This window comes from Orcinus orca, chromosome X (genome assembly GCF_937001465.1).
Source record: "Orcinus orca chromosome X, mOrcOrc1.1, whole genome shotgun sequence".
Lineage (NCBI taxonomy): Eukaryota > Metazoa > Chordata > Mammalia > Artiodactyla > Delphinidae > Orcinus > Orcinus orca.
This window is the reverse complement of record NC_064580.1, coordinates 25,019,475-25,037,783: the sequence shown is the minus strand read 5'-3', so window position 1 is coordinate 25,037,783 and position 18,309 is coordinate 25,019,475. Positions and strand designations below refer to the sequence as shown.

At 35.3% G+C, this 18,309-nt stretch overlaps 1 protein-coding gene across 1 annotated transcript in view; it reads left to right on the top strand.

Moving 5' to 3' along the window:
• LOC101277373 (melanoma-associated antigen B10-like) overlaps positions 1-17,565 on the top strand; it is a 40,816-nt gene extending 23,251 nt beyond the window's left edge. The window contains exons 2-3 of the mRNA XM_004281031.1: positions 6,618-6,741; positions 16,873-17,565. Coding sequence (XP_004281079.1) covers positions 6,618-6,741; positions 16,873-17,565 — 817 coding nt within the window. The remainder of the gene's footprint in view (positions 1-6,617; positions 6,742-16,872) is intronic.
• Positions 17,566-18,309: the final 744 nt, after the last annotated feature.

Here is an 18,309-nt window from a genome sequence, read left to right as displayed (position 1 = left end):
GAAAAAAAATTTCCTGGATCTTTATGACAGGAGCTAGGTTTGCAACTTAGAGCCAGATACCAGCTAAACTTAGGCTCCTGTCCTCCGTGGAAACTGGGAGATAGGGGCACTATTTTCCTTGATGATTGCATTTCAAATCATGGCTCCCTGGTCCTAGAGGAAACATTACTGGGTTGTAGAACTAAAAAAAGGCTGACTTAGCTTTTGAAAAGATTTACATACATTTCAAAGAGGCAGAGAAAGATTTTATAATTACTGAAATTCTAAAGTAAATGCTTTAAGAAAAGGAAGGGGGAGGAGCCTGTTTCCCTGTTTGCACCAGGGAGAATTGATTTTTTTTTTCTTATTTTTAATTTGTATTTTTTCTTACACCTGTAAACATCAGGAATGCAGCCCACAGAAAGGTTTACACAATATATTTAAATGCTTTGGTTTACTTGAGATTTACAACAATCCTGTGAGGCAAGCCAGAAAGTAATTATTTCTATTGGTCCAGTTTAGTAGATGAGGAAATTAAGATGCAGAGAAGCCAGTTGAATTGTCCAATTACACACTTCTAAGAAGAAATAAAACCAAGGCCTCTCAAATCCAGCTTCTCTGGAGTTGTCTCCAGTCCTGCCACTCTATACTACCTTCTCAAAAGCTTATATATTAATAATCCCAAGTTTATGTTTAGGATCAAAGAGTAAACACATGCACACTTCGCAGGTCTCAACAAACGTTTAGGATATATAATTTAGCCATATTAAATGTACCCTTGATTGGTTCAGTTGACAAGTAATTTGACTGAGAGCAAAAGAGCCAACAGAGTTAATATTTATTGATACATTTATTATCAATACACACATCTCACCTCATTTATGCCTTCAAAGAATATTTATTGAATGTCTATTATGTACCACATATCATTTTAGGGGCTGGGGAAGCAGTAATGAATCAAACTGATCAAGTCCCTGCCCACATGAAGCTTATATTCTAGTGGGTGGAAAAGAGAATAATACTTAACACTACATAAAATACGTATATATATACACAAAGTGATTGCAATGTATACAGTGTAGAAAACCAAAGACCAAAACAAGAAACAGGGGACAATATGTGTTAGGAGGATACAAGAGCTTTTTTTTTTTTTTTTTTTTTTTGGCAAAGGCCTGAAGAAAGCTAAGAGTAAGCCATGATGATACCTAGGGAAAAAGCAAATAAATAGGGGAAAAATAAGTAAAATGTCCTTGAAGCAAGACTATGTTTGTGTATTCAAGTAACAGCAAAGAAGATATGTGACTGGCGCTGAGTCCAGGAGGAAAGAGAGGTGGAAGGGACTAGGTTATTAAGAGCCTTGTAAGTGAGATCAGAAGCCTTTGTGTTTTGAGAAAATGACGTTGATCAAACATTTAAAAAGTTCACTCTGGCTGAGAAGACACTATTGTGGGTCTAGGGCACCAGCATTGAGACCAGATAGGAAACTATTGCAATTCAGCTGAATTCATGGTACCAAATAGGGGGAAATATCCCTGCTTTATCTTATTGTTATAGTTTTAAAATTCACTTTTTTTCAAAATGTTTTTTTAAATTTATTACAGTGGTAATAGATTTATGATACCATGTAAATATAAAATATGGACTTTAATACATCAGAAGGGCATTTGCTTAGGAAACATTTCGTTGACATTTCATGTAGAAAAATAACTTCACATTTGCCTAGGATAGGCTGAGACCATGACAGAATGAGTAGTAAGAGTGCTCCGAGCTGTGTTTTTCAAATAAGAATTTACTTGATAGTTTATCAAGTAGACAACATGTGGAGAGAAAGATAGAGTCTGCACATCCAAATTCATCTTGTAGTAACATTTGCGATTGTGATTAAGGAGAGACGTACTGAAGTAAATTCCTATCTGCTTAAGAACTGACAAAACTTGATTTACATTTGTCAGTTTCTCAGTATTATTGAAATATGTATTGGTCCACTAACAAATTATTGCAGAATATCTTCCACAAATTCAGTAACAGTTTTTCTGCATGGTGTCCCTATTTTTATCTTAAATGTGGCAAATTATAGAATATATGATTCCTCAACTTTAGGATAGTCTTCAGATTCCTTTGCATGTTAAGTAAATTTATTCAAAGGGCTTTTAAGTCGCTTTATAATTTTACTAAGATCTGAAATACAATTTCTAGGCTCTTTCTACTTTATTAGTTTGAAATAACTAACTGAAGGCTTTGGAAGAAAAATCAGTATCTAAAAATGTTTTCCCTTTTTCTATTGTTAGAGTAAAACAAAGTAAGTGTTGAGATCTCTTTGTCACCTATAGATTTCTCATTACCCTCATAGCATTCCATTGTTTGCTACATCCTTAATTGAAGGACTGTTATAAACACTCATGATCATCAATCTTAGTAAGCTCATGTAATTTAATAGACTTCTTGTGGGGTAGTTGTTCCTCAAGAAAAAGTTGCTCTTTATTGTTCAGTTTATTTTCACATTAATGGTTGTTTGAGAAGCTGCATCTATTTGTTTCTTTTCTTTTCTGACAGCTTTTAGCTTCTCCTCCTTTTTGTATTTATTATTATTATTTAAAGAATCTAGATCCTACCCTCATCTTTTACATAGAGTTAACAATAAGAATGACTAAGGTAAAGATGTCACTGACATCCCCATGACCACAACATAAATTCAGTCCAAATTAAAAGCCATCATCTTCCAGGCTTCCATTTCTTTGACCTACATCTAGGTATTTTCCTTTCTCATTTGAGTATACAAAGCCAACCTTCTTCACTTTCATACCCTTTTTCTAAGATCATAAAAACTTAAGTCCCTATTCCATAAATACACTCATTCAACACAATTTATATGTAGAATATATGAATCAGTGGTATCATCAGAAAAGGCAAAGGAATATGCATTGAATCTTGGGATCAGATAACACTGAGAGCTATAATGGACCTTCCAGATTATTTATACCAGCAATTTTATTTTATTGGTAAGCAAATTCAAAGGTCTGAGAAGTTAAGCAGTATACTTCAGGATACACAACAAAGTGCAAGTACCGAATTGGAACACTGGTATCTTGACTGCCATTTCGTGTTTCTGCTACTACACCACAATGATTTTCACCTACATAAGTAGTCATAGTAACAGTATAATGAAACAATACTTCAAAAAGGAGAATTAAGATTATGTTGATGATAATTATATTACTAAGCACCTGCTTGGATATGCCATTCTTTCTTTCATCCAAATTACTAAAACAGAATACAAAGCACTTAAAAAGATACAACTGCTATATTATAGTAACTTATAAAGAAGAAATGACCATGGTTATAATATAAATAATTTCCAGAAATGTACCTAATTATGGAACATTTTCAGAAAGTAAGCATTTGCTTTATAAAAAATTAAGTGGCAAGGTTTTCTCTGATTTGAAAGAGAAGAAATCAAAGGAGGTCAGGAAAAGTTGAATATGCACTTTTATTTTTGTTTAAAGGAGAGTAAAAATTTTAAGTGGATACTTTATGTGAATTTTTAATGTAGAAAGTTATAGAGGCATAAGGAGTTCTAAGAGAGAATCAAATAAAAAGGTAATTCAACAATGAACCCCGTTTATTACATTCTTACTATGTAACAGATGTTTCCTGGCTCTGGGTGGTAAAAGAAAATAAGACCTAGTTTTGGATCTTAGGAATCTCAAGACTAATATTAAAACAAATTTATACTATTTAGTAAACTACAATATAGGTAGAAATATATGTAGAAAACATGATACAGACGAAGTACAAAAAAGGAATTTGTTTGCTCGACCCATCAATGTCAAGAAAGGCCCTGCCAAGAAATGATGACTAATATTGGTGTCAAAAGTTAAGAGTTCACCATAGAGACATGAGGAATATTATATCTCAGCAGGGGAAGCAGTCTGTTTAATGGTTTGGGGACATCAAACAACATGACATGTTTGAGCAAGGGCCAAAATTTTTCCTTTTGGATTATGCTTAGAATGTTTCAGGAGATGAGGATATAGAATTAGATAGAGAGCAGGACTTGGGAAGCCTTGCTCTACATAACACATCAAACAGCTTTTTCATAAGAAGTGAAACATACGGAGAAAAAGAAAAACAAAAGAAATGTACAAATCTGGGTTTATTTTGGTGAAATCTGTTGAAGCAAACCTCAGGATCATGATGTTATATATATTGTAGTGAAAAGTAATGCTTTGGGAAAGACAGAAAATCATCCACAATCGCATCATCATTTACCTTGACTTCTTGAAAGGTAGTAGCATCACACTCCCCTCTACATGCCCCTTCTCACTTTCGTTTCCATGAAGAGCCCCTCACTCCAACTTTTCTTCCTAGATATCTAAGCTCTTTGCTGCCATCATGCCCATAACTTTGTGACTTGAGGATGTAGTGGGATTGTAAAAAATTCCTCAGCAAATAGTAGTGCAGCCAGGGAAAGAGGAATGGGCAAATCAGTTAAGTCAGGGGAGAAAATAGTATGGTTAAAGGCAATGCAAATTGAATAGGAGACTCATGTTTAAGTTGAGGAAAAATGAGGAGAAAGACATAGTGATTTGTGTGAAAAAGACTAGAGGACTAGGGCCGAAATTAAAACCCTTAGAGCTGAATTTTAAACTAAATGTACAAAGTAATTTGAAGCAAAGCTAGTGGACCAAAATATAACAAAGAGTCCAAATTGTGCCTTTCCATAAGCAAAGGTCATGAACCAGTGGTATTTTCTTTGTAATAGGAACCCTATAGGAAATCTAAGATCAATGCTGGATGTAGATTTACTTGCATTAAACATGCTGATTCTACACTATTTTTGAAAGGTTAAGAAAACATGTGAGGAGCCCAATACAATGAAAAGTGTTTGCATGATTTCTTTTTTGAACCTGAAGAGGTTGAAGCAAACCCTAGACTGAATCTGTAAGATGATAGTTGTAGCAGACACAGATGGCATCCCACCTCTCACCTTTACCATCTTGATTCATACTTGTGAACTTCAAACTGCCAGCTCTTAAATTTATGTGTGTGTGGGGTTTTTTTTGGCCCTTGGGGCTTGTTTTGCAGCTAGACAGCAGACCAGAAATTATAGGCAATTAATAGCTCCCAGGACAGCTACATGTAAAAGAATGAAATTACAACACTCCCTAACACCATACACAAAAATAAACTCAAAATGGATTAAAGACCTAAATGTAAGGCCACACACTATCAAACTCTTAGAGGAAAACATAGGCAGAACACTCTTTGACATAAATCACAGCAAGATCCTTTTTGACCCACCTCCTAGAGAAATGGAAATAAAAACAAAAATAAACAAATGGGACCTAATGAAACTTCAAAGCTTTTACACAGCAAAGGAAACCATAAACAAGACCAAAAGACAACCCTCAGAATGGGAGAAATTACTTGCAAATGAAGCAACTGACAAAGGATTAATCTCCAAAATTTACAAGCAGCTCATGCAGCTCAATATCAAAAAAACAAACAATCCAATCCAAAAATGGGCAGAAGACCTAAACAGACATTTCTCCAAAGAAGATATACAGATTGCCAACAAACACATGAAAGAATGCTCAACATCATTAATCATTAGAGAAATGCAAATCAAAACTACAATGAGATATCTCACACCAGTCAGAATGGCCATCATCAAAAAATCTACAAACAATAAATACTGGAGAGGGTGTGGAGAAAAGGGAACCCTCTTGCACTGTTGGTGGGAATGGAAATTGATACAGCCACTATGGAGAACAGTATGGAGGTTTCTTAAAAAACTAAAAATAGAACTACCATATGACCCAGCAATCCCACTACTGGGCATATACCCTGAGAAAACCATAATTCAAAAAGAGTCATGAACCACAATGTTCATTGCAGCTCTATTTACAATAGCCAGGAGATGGAAACAACCTAAGTGTCCATCAATAGATGATTGGATAAAGAAGATGTGGTACATATATACAATGGAATATTACTTAGCCATAAAAAGAAACGAAATTGAGTTATTTGTAGTGAGGTGGATGGACCTAGAGTCTGTCATACAGAGTGAAGTAAGTCAGAAAGTGAAAAACAAATACCGTGTGCTAACACATATATATATGGAATCTAAAAAAAAAAAAAAATTCTTCTGAAGAACCTAGGGGCAGGACAGGAATAAAGAAGCAGATGTAGAGAATGGGCTTGAGGACATGGGGAGTGGGAAAGGTAAGCTGGGACAAAGTGAAAGAGTGGCATGGACATGTATACACTACCAAATGTAAAATAGATAGCTAGTGGGAAGCAGCCACATAGCACAGGGAGATCAGCTCGGTGCTTTGTGACCATCTAGGGGGGTGGGATAGGGAGGGTGGGAGGGAGACGCATGAGGGAGGAGATATGGGGATATATGTATATGTAATAGCTGAGTCACTTTGTTATAAAGCAGAAACTAACACACCATTGTAAAGCAATTATACTCCAATAAAGATGTTAAAAAAAAAAGAATGCTAAGTGGTAAATTTTGAAATCTAATTTTATATTTAATATTTCAAAAATCTCCCTGTAACCAAAGGCTACCCCCATTAGAACAGTGGTAAGGATTCAGGTGTTATTATATCTCACTGATTCCTTATTTACAGGATATTAGAGAATATAAAATATGCTTCATCAGAGAAGGAAATGAATGCTTATTATTGTGCCATTGACAAGCTGAGAACCTTGGGGTCAGAGCACTCAAGAACATCTACCTGTCACGTACTAATGGTAAGTGTGTGTAAAATGTAAGAGGAAGGAAGATTTTTCCTAACCCTATAGCTTTCATTATATTCACCTATCTGTCCTTTACATCTTTGATTAATTCCATTTAGGGGCACATAGATGTTTTCACAGACAGTTTATTTTGATTCACAAAATGGAAAAACAAAGGACCTTTTTTCATTTTGCTTAAGCTTTAACTTCTAATTGAAGAAACTCACCTGGAATAAGCTTTACAATAGTGAGTACATTTTGTGAGTCAACTGTCACTTAAAACATATAATTCCTGAAACAAATTGGTTTACATGGACTTTAATTTTTGTCCTACTGTTTACTTTCTCCCAATAAAATATGCACCAGATGGATGTTAAGAAAATGGATTGAGTGAGAGAATACATTTTTGCAAAGGTGATTTCTCCTCAAGTAAATCGTTCATATTACTTCGCCAAAAGTTTATGTCTAAGGAGGAGAAAATCAACTATACAAATGACTAACTATTAAACAGAACATATAATGTTTAGGGACAATTCTCTATGGGTCACTTGCTATTCTGCATATCTTGTGAGGCACTGGCTGCCCTTTGTCTGATATTTTCAACAAAGTCTGTGTATCAAACAGCCTTGGAAGTTATAAATAATGTCTCCAGAGCAGGGGGGAGGCATGCTTTCTGCCCATTATACAAAATTCAGGTTTCCTAAGCACAGGGCTCCTTTCCTGCAATGCAACTCACTGTATGTTCTGGTGTCACCTGGACCTCTCCATGTCACTCTCTGGTTACTGGGACTTGGATAACCAGTGTAAGAAAATGCATATACTCTGGCTACTACTATTGCTTTGAGTAATAACGTTCTTTATCTCTTACCGAAGCGTCTTGTGTTTTTTGCCAGCATCCATGAAACTGTGACAGGCTAACTTGTTAGCTTGCAAGAAGAATAAAAATCTTAGCTTCTTCACAGCTCTTGACAGCAGCAAATACCTCTGTTTTCCTATTTGCAAACAAAAAACAAACAAAATTAGCCTTTAAAATAGCATTTAAGGGCTTCCCTGGTGGCGCAGTGGTTGAGAGTCCGCCTGCTGATGCAGGGGACACGGGTTCGTGCCCCGGTCCGGGAAGATCCCACATGCTGCGGAGCAGCTGGGCCCGTGAGCCATGGCCGCTGAGCCTGCGCGTCCGAAGCCTGTGCTCCGCAATGGGAGAGGCCGCAACAGTGAGAGGCCCGCGACCGAAAAAAAAAAGCATTTAAAATTTTCCTTTTGCTCCTATTTTTGTTTTAATATGTATCATAAGTCTGAATTTCTTCAAATCATTTAACTAGCTTCAAATATATGATTAAAATGTGAGATACGTAACATGATGAAGAGTGAAACTGTAAATCAAGGAATATAGTTTTGATATCAGTTATTTATGAAAGTGACGCTACAACCATTTTAACTTGTCTCCTTGTAGCACTGTGTTCTTTTTTTAACAGAACATCAAATTCACTAAGGTTAAGTAATGATGATAAAATTGAACTCTCTATTGTTACATATACATTATTTTTACTTGTTTATATCCATATTTTTTACTTTAAATGTTGTCAGAACTGTAAGAATAACATATATGTGTATATATTACACAGGTATACATTATTTAGATCTAAATTTATATACATTTCAGTATTATTTATATACTTACATTATATATAAATTTATATATTTTTATTAACATACATTTGAGGAATATGTGTGAATATTTAAGCCACATCACTATAAGCTCCTTTGCTAATTACTTATCTAAGTCTGAATTTCTTCTGTATTTAAGCAGAATAAACAATTTAAAATTGTAGGCAACAAATTAATTCTACTCATAATCTGCATTGATTATCTTATATAATTATCTAAAATAGTTGTACACAATGTTTGTATGGTGTTATATGCAAGAACATGGGGGAAACAAAGGTATTTAACTACTGAAAAATTTCATGACTTCCTGTCATAGGCTTTTGTCCTATCCCCTTCCCCATGTATTTTCTCTTTTGAATTTTAAGTACTGCACAATTTCAAACATGTGCTCCTATGGAGAAGAAGGGACATGCAGTTTTACATCCAGGTGTGATGCGACAGACAGCATCACTGAGTTCTGTATACACAGAACAGTATTACCAATTCCATGTCATAGTTATCTATACTACTATAGTGCTTGCTAGAGCAGGGAATATCTTCTCCCTGGATTTCATCAGCATCAGGATTAATTTGCTGGCCTCAGTGTTGACCAGGATACTGGTGCTGGTGGGGTTAGAGATCTGGACATCATCACAAAGCTATTTCTATCACCAAACAACAAGGACTACTCTAAAGAATAGGCACAGTTTTAGTAAATCATTTTTATGCAGTTGCACTTGACGTCATTACGGGAAACTTGGAAGCTAGAATTAGAGGACATTTTTGATCCTTTAAGAAACTTTCCTAGCTCAGCAGACTATGAATACTATTAAATCTCTTTCAGAGATAGTATCAGCATGATGGCGTACTTAGGATTGGACCCTAAAAACCCATATAAGTCAACATGAAAAAAGAGATTTTGGACATTCACTACAGTGCTATCAGTTTGAGAATGTTTGAAGTCTGTGCTTCCTCTTCTATTATTCCTGTTTTTAGATTAGAAACTCGAGAAAGGCAATGCTAACATTTGTTCCTAATTGCTAGGCAGTATGCTAAAAAATAAAGATAAGCAGAAAATAAAACAAAAATGTTGATGGTTGTTATATCTAAGTTATATGATGATAGAAGTATTTTTTTTTGTTCTTTAAAGCTAATTCTATATTGCCAAAAATCACAACTCATTCTCGAGCCTAATCCCTGGAGACAGATGTAAAAACAGAATTCATAATTGGTTAAGTCTTAAAGAATGGGGCAGAGATTAAGAATATGGTGAATATTAGCACATGAGATATTGTCCTAAGACGCTGTGTTTTTGCTGATGGGTAGAGGGTCACTGATGAGATATGGAGTTTAGGGATAACAGAAGTAGTAGAGATGGGGTAGGGATGCCTGTTACATGAATTACTTGCTAAAATAAGTTAGATCTTAATAGCTGGTTTGTGGTTTAAAAAAATGTGAATATCAAAATATGATCTACATGAGAATGACCATATCAAATGCCTAGGTAAAGCCCAGTGATCAATATGGTGAGCAGTCTCAAAGAGAAGTAGTCTATTTTGAGCAAAATACCACCTACCTGTGAAATGAACAGTCAAAAAGCTTATCTTTCTGTAACAGGGTATAGATAATATACAAATATCTCACGCACTACATCTGACTGTCTTCTTTGGGGCTTACGCCTTGAGGCCACATAAACCTGTTTGCCATAAGTTAGTTTATTATTCTCTTTCATTTTAAGTAACTTATTGAATATTTCCTGTACTTTTATGGTAATTTTACAGTAATTTGCTTCCATTATGGTAATAATGAACGTTTATCAGCAACACTGTAAATAGTTAAACTACCTACATTTTTTTTTAACAGTCTGGCTTCAAAAATTGCTCATCTAGAACTTATCTAGCCTTAATCACAAAGCAATGTTACCTTGTTCTTTTTGTTATTGTGATATTTGGGATGGGGTTAATTATGACCAACAAATATTAGGAATCGATTCTAGATGAAGGAGTAAGATGGGCTCTGAAATGTCTAAGAGATAGAAAGATCAGTTGAAGGATGTATATACAATACCATCACAGCCATGTGAAAAGGGAAAATGCATGGAAAATTACTCAACTACTTGGTGTATACAAAGCTAAGAAGGATTAAGTAATACTTAACCTATGCTTCACCAATGCGTTAAATAAAGTGGATAATTAAACATTATCAGTAAAACTTGGGTATTCCTGTTTTCTTAAAGTTCATGTTGTTCTATTATGAATCATATCGTATTCTTATAATTCTTATACAATATTCATAGAGGCTATTCACAAAACCTAAATGTATACAATATTCATAGAGGCTATTCACAAAACCTAAATGTACAAATGCATACACATATGTAACCCATCCCCATCAAGATATAGTGTTATTCCACCACCTCACAAAGATCAGTCATGCCTTTCCCAGCCAATTCCAATAGACCACCTCCACATCATTCCTCTTCCACAGTTCTGATTTCAACTATAGATTGGATTGGCTCATTCTAGAATTTTTAACAGCTTTATTAAGGTGTAACTGACATACAATAAACTGCATATGTTGAAAGCACAAAATTTGATAAATTTTGGCATATGAATACATTCACGTAACAACCAGCACAATCAACATAATGAATATATCCATCACCCCCAAAAGGTTCCTCATGCTCCTTCATAATTTCTTTCACATCCCTCCCAGTCCACAGGCAACCACTGAATGATACTCTTTACGTCACTATACATTCGTTTTCATTTCCTAGAATTGCATATAAATGAAATCATACAGTATGAGTTATGTTGTTATGTGTTACGTTCTTTCACTCAAAATAATTATTTAGAGAGCCATGTATGTTATAGCATGTATCAATAGTTTGTTCCATTGTATGTATACACCAAAGTTTATCTATTCCTCTGTTGATGGACATTTGAGTTCTTTCCAGTTTTTCACTATTACAAATAAAGATGCTATGAACTTTCATATAAACATCTTTGCATGGATATAAGCTTTCATTTCTCTCAGGTAAATACCTGGTGGTATAATAGCTAGGTCATGTTGCAGGTATGTGGTTAACTTTTTAAGAAACTGCCAAACTGTTCTCCAAAGTGGATGTACCAACTTACATCCTCACCAGCAGTCTCTGAGAGTTCCTTCACATCCTTGGCAATACTTGGTATGAGCAGTCTTTTTACTGTGCATATTCTGATATGTGTGTAGTGGTATCTCATTGGGATTTTAATTTTTATTTCCCTAATGATTAATGATGTTGAGCATCTTTTCACGTGCTTCTCTGTCATTCTTAACTGTCTTTCAGTGAACTGTCTGTTTAAACCTTTTGACCATTTATATTGGGTTATATGTTTTCTTATTATTGAGCTTTAAAAGTTCTTTATAAATGCTGGGTAGCTTTTTACCATATAAGCCTTTTACCATATATATGTTTTGCAAATATTTTCTCCCACTCTATTAGTTGTCTCTTCATTCTCTTAGCAGTGTCTTTTTGAAGAACAGATGTTTTTAATTCTGGTGGAATCCAATTTATCAATTTGTTCTTTTATGAATTGTCCTTTTGAAGTAGTATCCAAAAAATCTTTGCCTAGCCCAAGAACCCAAAGGCTTTCCCCTACGTTTCCTTCTAGCAGTTTTATAGTTTTGGATTTTACATTTAGATCTGTGATCCATTTTTTGTTATTTTTCTTGTGCAGTGAAAGTAATGGATCAAAGTGTGTGTGTATATTTCCAATTGTTCCAGTATCATTTTTTGAAACGACTATCTTTTCTTCACTGAATTGCCTTTGTACCACTGTTGACAATCAGTTGTTTATATATGTTAGAGTCTATTGCCAGTTTTTCTATTCCGTTCCATTGAGCCATTTGTCTATCTTTACAAAAATACCACATTGTCTTGATTATCATACTTTATAATGTCTTGACATGAGGTAGTGTCAGTCCTCCAAATTTCCTTTTCTTTTTCGAAGTCATTTTGGCTATTCTTGTCCATTGTATTCCCACATAAATTTTAGAGTATATCAATTTCTTTAAAAAAATATAAAGGCCTTCTGGGATTTTGATGGAGATTTTGTTGAACCTAGAGATATTTGGGGGAGAACTGACAACTAAATGGTCTCATTTTCCAATCTCTAACTCCTTTATTTCATTTATTTCCTTTTACTGGGCTGGCAGGTGTCTCTTTTACAATGTGGAATAAAAAATAGTGATAGTAGCTATTCTTATCTAATTCCCAATTTCCAGTGGTTTTCCACTAAGTATGATGTTTGCAATGGAGGGTATTTTTTTGGTAGATATCCATTATCTAGTTTGATAACATCTCTTTTTATCATGAATCAATATTGATTTGTATAAAACAATTTTCTTTATCAACTTGTATATTTGTCTCATTTAATATGTCATTGTGTTATGCCAGCCCTATACTTATTTGCCCTCAGAGCCACTCCTTACTCTTTCTTTGCTCTGCTCTGTAGTGTTTTGCAGATAACTCCTGCAGGCTGCAGCTCCTAGGTTCTCCAATATTTGGCTACGATCAAGGATCGGGCAACAAGGACACCAGCAGATTATAGTCCAGGAGGAGAGAAACAGTCAGACATTTTCTCCTTCTCCCTTTCTCTCTCTGAATCAAGTGGCTTCTCCTTCAACGGTTACATCTTCTCTATGACTCTAGCCCCCAATATGTTGGTTAACCATGGTTCTGGATCCTGCTGACCCCAACTCCCAGTCTCCAGTAACACTACCTCGTCTCTTTGTCTCTCTATCCTAAAGATGGGAGTGATTTCCTCAAGTTGCAAAGTATTGGTTTTCCTGACTCTATCCTGTTTGGCTTCTCCATTATTTGAGTAACCAATTTCTTGCATTAAATTCTACCTGAGTTATCGATTGAAAGTAACTTCTGTTTTCCTGAATAATCTCTGACAGTTGCATTTGTAATTATTTTGTTTGATTTTCTAATGTGAAACTCTCCTTTCACTCCTAGGAAAAACTCAATTCAGTCATAAGCAGTTAAATGTGTTCAAGTCTCTTATATCATATATAACCAAAACAAAACAAAGCAAAACACCCACTGGGACCCTGAAACCTCTCTAAATAATTCTCTGCTTCTCTCCTCCTCTTCACATCCTTCTCCAAAATAATTTTCTCCACTTACTAGTATTTCTGTGTGTTTGCATGTATATGTGTGTGTGTATGTATATATATGTATATAGATATTCAAAAAATTCTAAGAACATAAGGAATACAGAGATATTCAGCTTGTAAAAAATTCCAGCACTACACATAAAGCTCTATTAGCATTACTTGTGGGAAACACCCCAAGTGGTACTCAGAGGGATATTTATAGCCTTAAATAAATTTATTTAAAAAATAATGCAACTGCTATGGAAAACAGTATGGAGGTTCCTCAAAAAACTAAAAATATAACTACCATATGATCCAGCAATTCCACTTCTGGGTATTTCTTGGAAGAAAATGAAAATGCTAACTTGAAAAGATATATGCACCCCCATGTTCATAGCAGCATTATTTACAATAGCCAAGATATGGAAACAACCTAGATGTCCACCAATGGATGAATGGATAAAGAAAATATCATATATATATATGTATGTATATATATATATATACATAATGTAATATTATTTAGCCATAAAAAGAAGGAAATCTTGCCATTTGCAACAACATGGATAGACCTTGAGGGAATTATGCTAAGTGAAATAAGTCAGACAGAGAAAGGCACTTATATGTAGAATAAAAAAAAAAAAATGAACTCAATGATACAGAGAAACTACTGGTGGTTGCCAAAAGCAGGGGGTGGAGAGTGGGCAAAATGGATAAAGGTAGTCAAAAGGTACAAACTTCCAGCTATAAAATAAATAAGTCCCGGGGACATAATGTACAGTATGGCAACATGGTTAATAATACTGTATGTGTATATTTGAAAGATGCTAAGAGGGTAGATCTTAAAAGTTCTCATCACAAGAAAAATTGTAACCATGTGTGGTGATGGGTGTTAACTAGACTTATTGTGGTGATCATTTCACAATATATACAAAAGTTGAATCATTATGTTGTATACCTGAAACTATTATGATGTTATATGTCAATTATAACTCGATTTAAAAATAAAATCCATTAAAGAGAATAGAAAGCATAGAGACCATAGGAATAAGAAATTAGGGGAAAGAACAGGCTAATTTGAAAAAGAACTAAAACAATATCTGGAAATAAAAATATAGTTATTTAAATTAAAATCCCAATGGACAAAAAAAATTAGAAATATTTAAAACATGCAAAAAATTTCAAGAAACTAGAGGAGCACCATATTAAACCCCCCAAAATAGAATGTATGAAATAGTGTAGAAATGATTAATTAAAAGACGAAAAAAAAAAAGGGGCTTCCCTGGTGGCGCAGTGGTTGAGAGTCCGCCTGCCGATGCAGGGGACACGGGTTTGCGCCCCGGTCCGGGAGGATCCCACATGCCGCAGAGCGGCTGGGCCCGTGAGCCATGGCTGCTTAGCCTGCGCGTCCGGAGCCTGTGCTCCGCAACGGGAGAGGCCACAACTGTGAGAGGCACGCGTACCGCAAAAAAAAAAAAAAAAAAAAAAAAAAGACAATGAAGCCAACTAACAAAAGCCTACTCTTTGAAAATGCTGATATAACTGACAGTTTTATAGTTATCATCAATTACAAAAGAAACAGAAGTAAGTGATATTAGTTGAATAATATTGTACAAAATATAGGTGCAGAAGGAATTTAAATATTCTAAGAGAACAGTATAAATATTACCAAATGGAGGACAAGGATAGGTTTCTACATAAATATATATTTCATCTAATAAATTCAGAAGGAATGATAGAAAGAGAAAATTAACATTGTGTAACTCTCAATTAGTTAATGGATAAATATGCTAATCTTCAAAGACTGCAAACATCAACACAAATGGAGACAGACATTAGGTTCCTAGTAATAAAAGTGCACAGTATCACCTATGGAGCAGTCTTTCCAGAAGAAGAAAAAAAACAAAGAGAAAAAAGTTAAACCTTAATCTGATCTAACTTCAACCGGTTTAAAGAAATACAGGGGGAGAAGGACACCAGTGTTGGCATCAGCAAAATCCAGGCCATACGAAACTGGACTGAACATAAGATGAGGGTTTTTTTCCCCCGAACAACAGCAACAAAATGACAAGGAAAAAGAAGTAATGTATCTATTGGAGAGGGGGGAGGATAAGATCTATAAATTAATGGACATAAAAAACAATGACAATGAACAGACTTTACTTGACTCTAATTCAAGGATAAAACATTTAAAAAATATGTCAGGTAAATGTGAAAAGTAATTGGACATTTGATGATATCACAGAGTTAGTTTTTTTAAGGTAGAATATGTATAATCCTACCATATAAGGTTTATATTTCATAAAGAGTACTTATCTTTTGGAAACCGGCACTGACATATTTAAAGATGAAATGGTATTATATCTAGGATTTGTTTCTCATTATTTCAGTGGCAGAGATTGGAGTACCTATGGGTATAAATGGAACCAGACTGACTATGTATTGATAATTGTTGATTCTAATGTCAGATGTATTGGTTTTACTACACTAGTCTCTCTATGTTGTATATGTTTGAGAATTTCTCCAATGAAAAGAATATACATGTTGCCATTAAATTTGAAACCCCAATGAAAATAGACCATTATTTAGAAAAAATATTAATTACCCAATTGATCCAAAGAGAAATAGAAAACTGTAATTGAGAAATACAAACTGAAACTCTCCTCAAAGCTCCAGCCACCTTCAAATGTTTCAGGACAAGGCAGTTCTGCCATATAATAAGCAAAAAATGAACCATTATCTTATGTAAACACATCCAAAGCATACAAAAAGATGGGAAATCTTTCAACTCATTTTCCCAGGCTAGCTCTCCTTGATAAGAAAACCAGCTGAGGACACCCCGAAAACAGAATACTTGAGCCAAGCTCACCCCCACACAGGCAAAGATCCTAAATAAACCCATAGAAGTTTCAATACAGCAGTGAATTAAATGTAGAAAAACGAGGCTGAATCCAAGAAATGTAAAGATGATATAACATTAGGAAAAAACTGCCTAAAATATTACCACATTAACAGATAAAATTTTAAAACGCTTTGACCATGTACTGAAATGCAGAAAAAGCTTTTGAAAAGAACTCAACACTAATGCATAGTAATACCATTTAGCAAACTGACATTAGAAGGGAATTTTCATTTCCTAAAATCTACAGCAAAAGAATTGAAATGTGAAACGCAAAGTGTTAGTAGCATTCCCGTTAAGGTAAGGAAGAAGACACAGCAAGCAGAATGCTACCAACTCTACTGTTCAACACTGGACTGGAATGCATAGCCAGAGGATAAGAATATAAAAATAAATAAATTTTAGGACTATTAAAAAGAAACAAAAGTTATTCGTTGTAAATTTGATCATCATTTTAGAAAATCCAAAGGATTTTGTACAAGTATCAAATGAAAGAGCCCGTTACCAAGGCGGATATGTTGAGAAATGTAATACAGATGTACAAGAATCCCTTCTATAAGATGCTCAGGAAAGCCTCTGAGCATTTGGAGCTGGTCTTTGGCCTTGACGTGAAGGAAGTGGATCCCAACAGGAATACTTATGTCCTTGTCAATAAACTGGAACTAAGCTATGATGCAAAGCCGAGTGATGACAGAGAGGTTCCCAAGACTGGTGTGCTGATGACTGTTCTGGGTGTGATCTTCACGAAGGGCAACTGCGCCACTGAGGAGCAAGTCTGGGAATTGCTGAATATAATGGGGTTGTATGCTGGGAGGAATAACTTCATCAGTGGGGAGCCCAAGAAGCTCATCGCCAAAGATTTAGTGCAGGAAAGGTACCTGGAGTACTGCCAGGTGGCCAACAGTGATCCTCCATGCTATGAGTTTCTGTGGGGCCCGAGAGCCCGCGCTGAAACCAGCAAGATGAAAGTGCTGGAGGTTCTGGCCAAGATCCATGATACGGTCCCCACTGCCTTCCCATCCTGGTATGAAGAGGCTTTGAGAGATGAGGGAGAGAGAGCCCGAGCCAGGGCTGCAGCCAGGGCTGGCACTGCTGCCCTGGCCAGCGTGCGCTCCAGGGCCATAGCCAGCAGCTTTTCGTGCCCTGAGTGAAGGCTGAGGAAGATTATTTAACATGTTCAAAGAGAACAGCTAATGTTCTCATTAGTGGAAGGTTGGGGCAGGGCTGGAGAAAACAGAGTATATAACATGTTTGTGCTCCTGTTCTATGTAGTAACTTCGATAAATTTGCCTAAATGTTGCTCCTTTTAGTAGAAAGTTTAAGTAGCTTCAGAGTCTGAGTTTATGAATGAGGTAAATCAGACATTTATTGATGTTTATGAGGTTTAAGAGTAAGAGTTTTACTATTTTATAGAATTGGGAAATTTTCCATCTCATTTAGTTATTTGGAACAAGATAACATGTCATTGGGTTAGGCATTTCCTTGGAAATGTGAAAAGAAATCAGCAGTAAAATGGTTGGGATCAAGAAATAGAGGAAAAAGTAAAAGGCGATAAATATTTACATTCCCTTATCACGTTTAGTCTGTTGTTCTGTAAAATTAAGAGATATATACTTGGATGTGCTTACTTTATTCAAGAATGTAGAATTAATTACATCATAAGAAATTAGACCCCTTGCACACTGTCTCATCTATTTCTCAAACATTCCATGAGCATCTGCTCTTTGGCAGGCTCTGGGCTACTACTGGGAATGTCAGGAAAAATAAGACCAACTGTGCCCATAGAATTTTAGAGTCTAGGAACAGCTGTAAAGTAAGGAAGATAATGAGATACACCCTAAGACCTAAGGACAGGTCAAAAGGAGGAGAGGATATAGGAGGATCCAGAAGAGAGC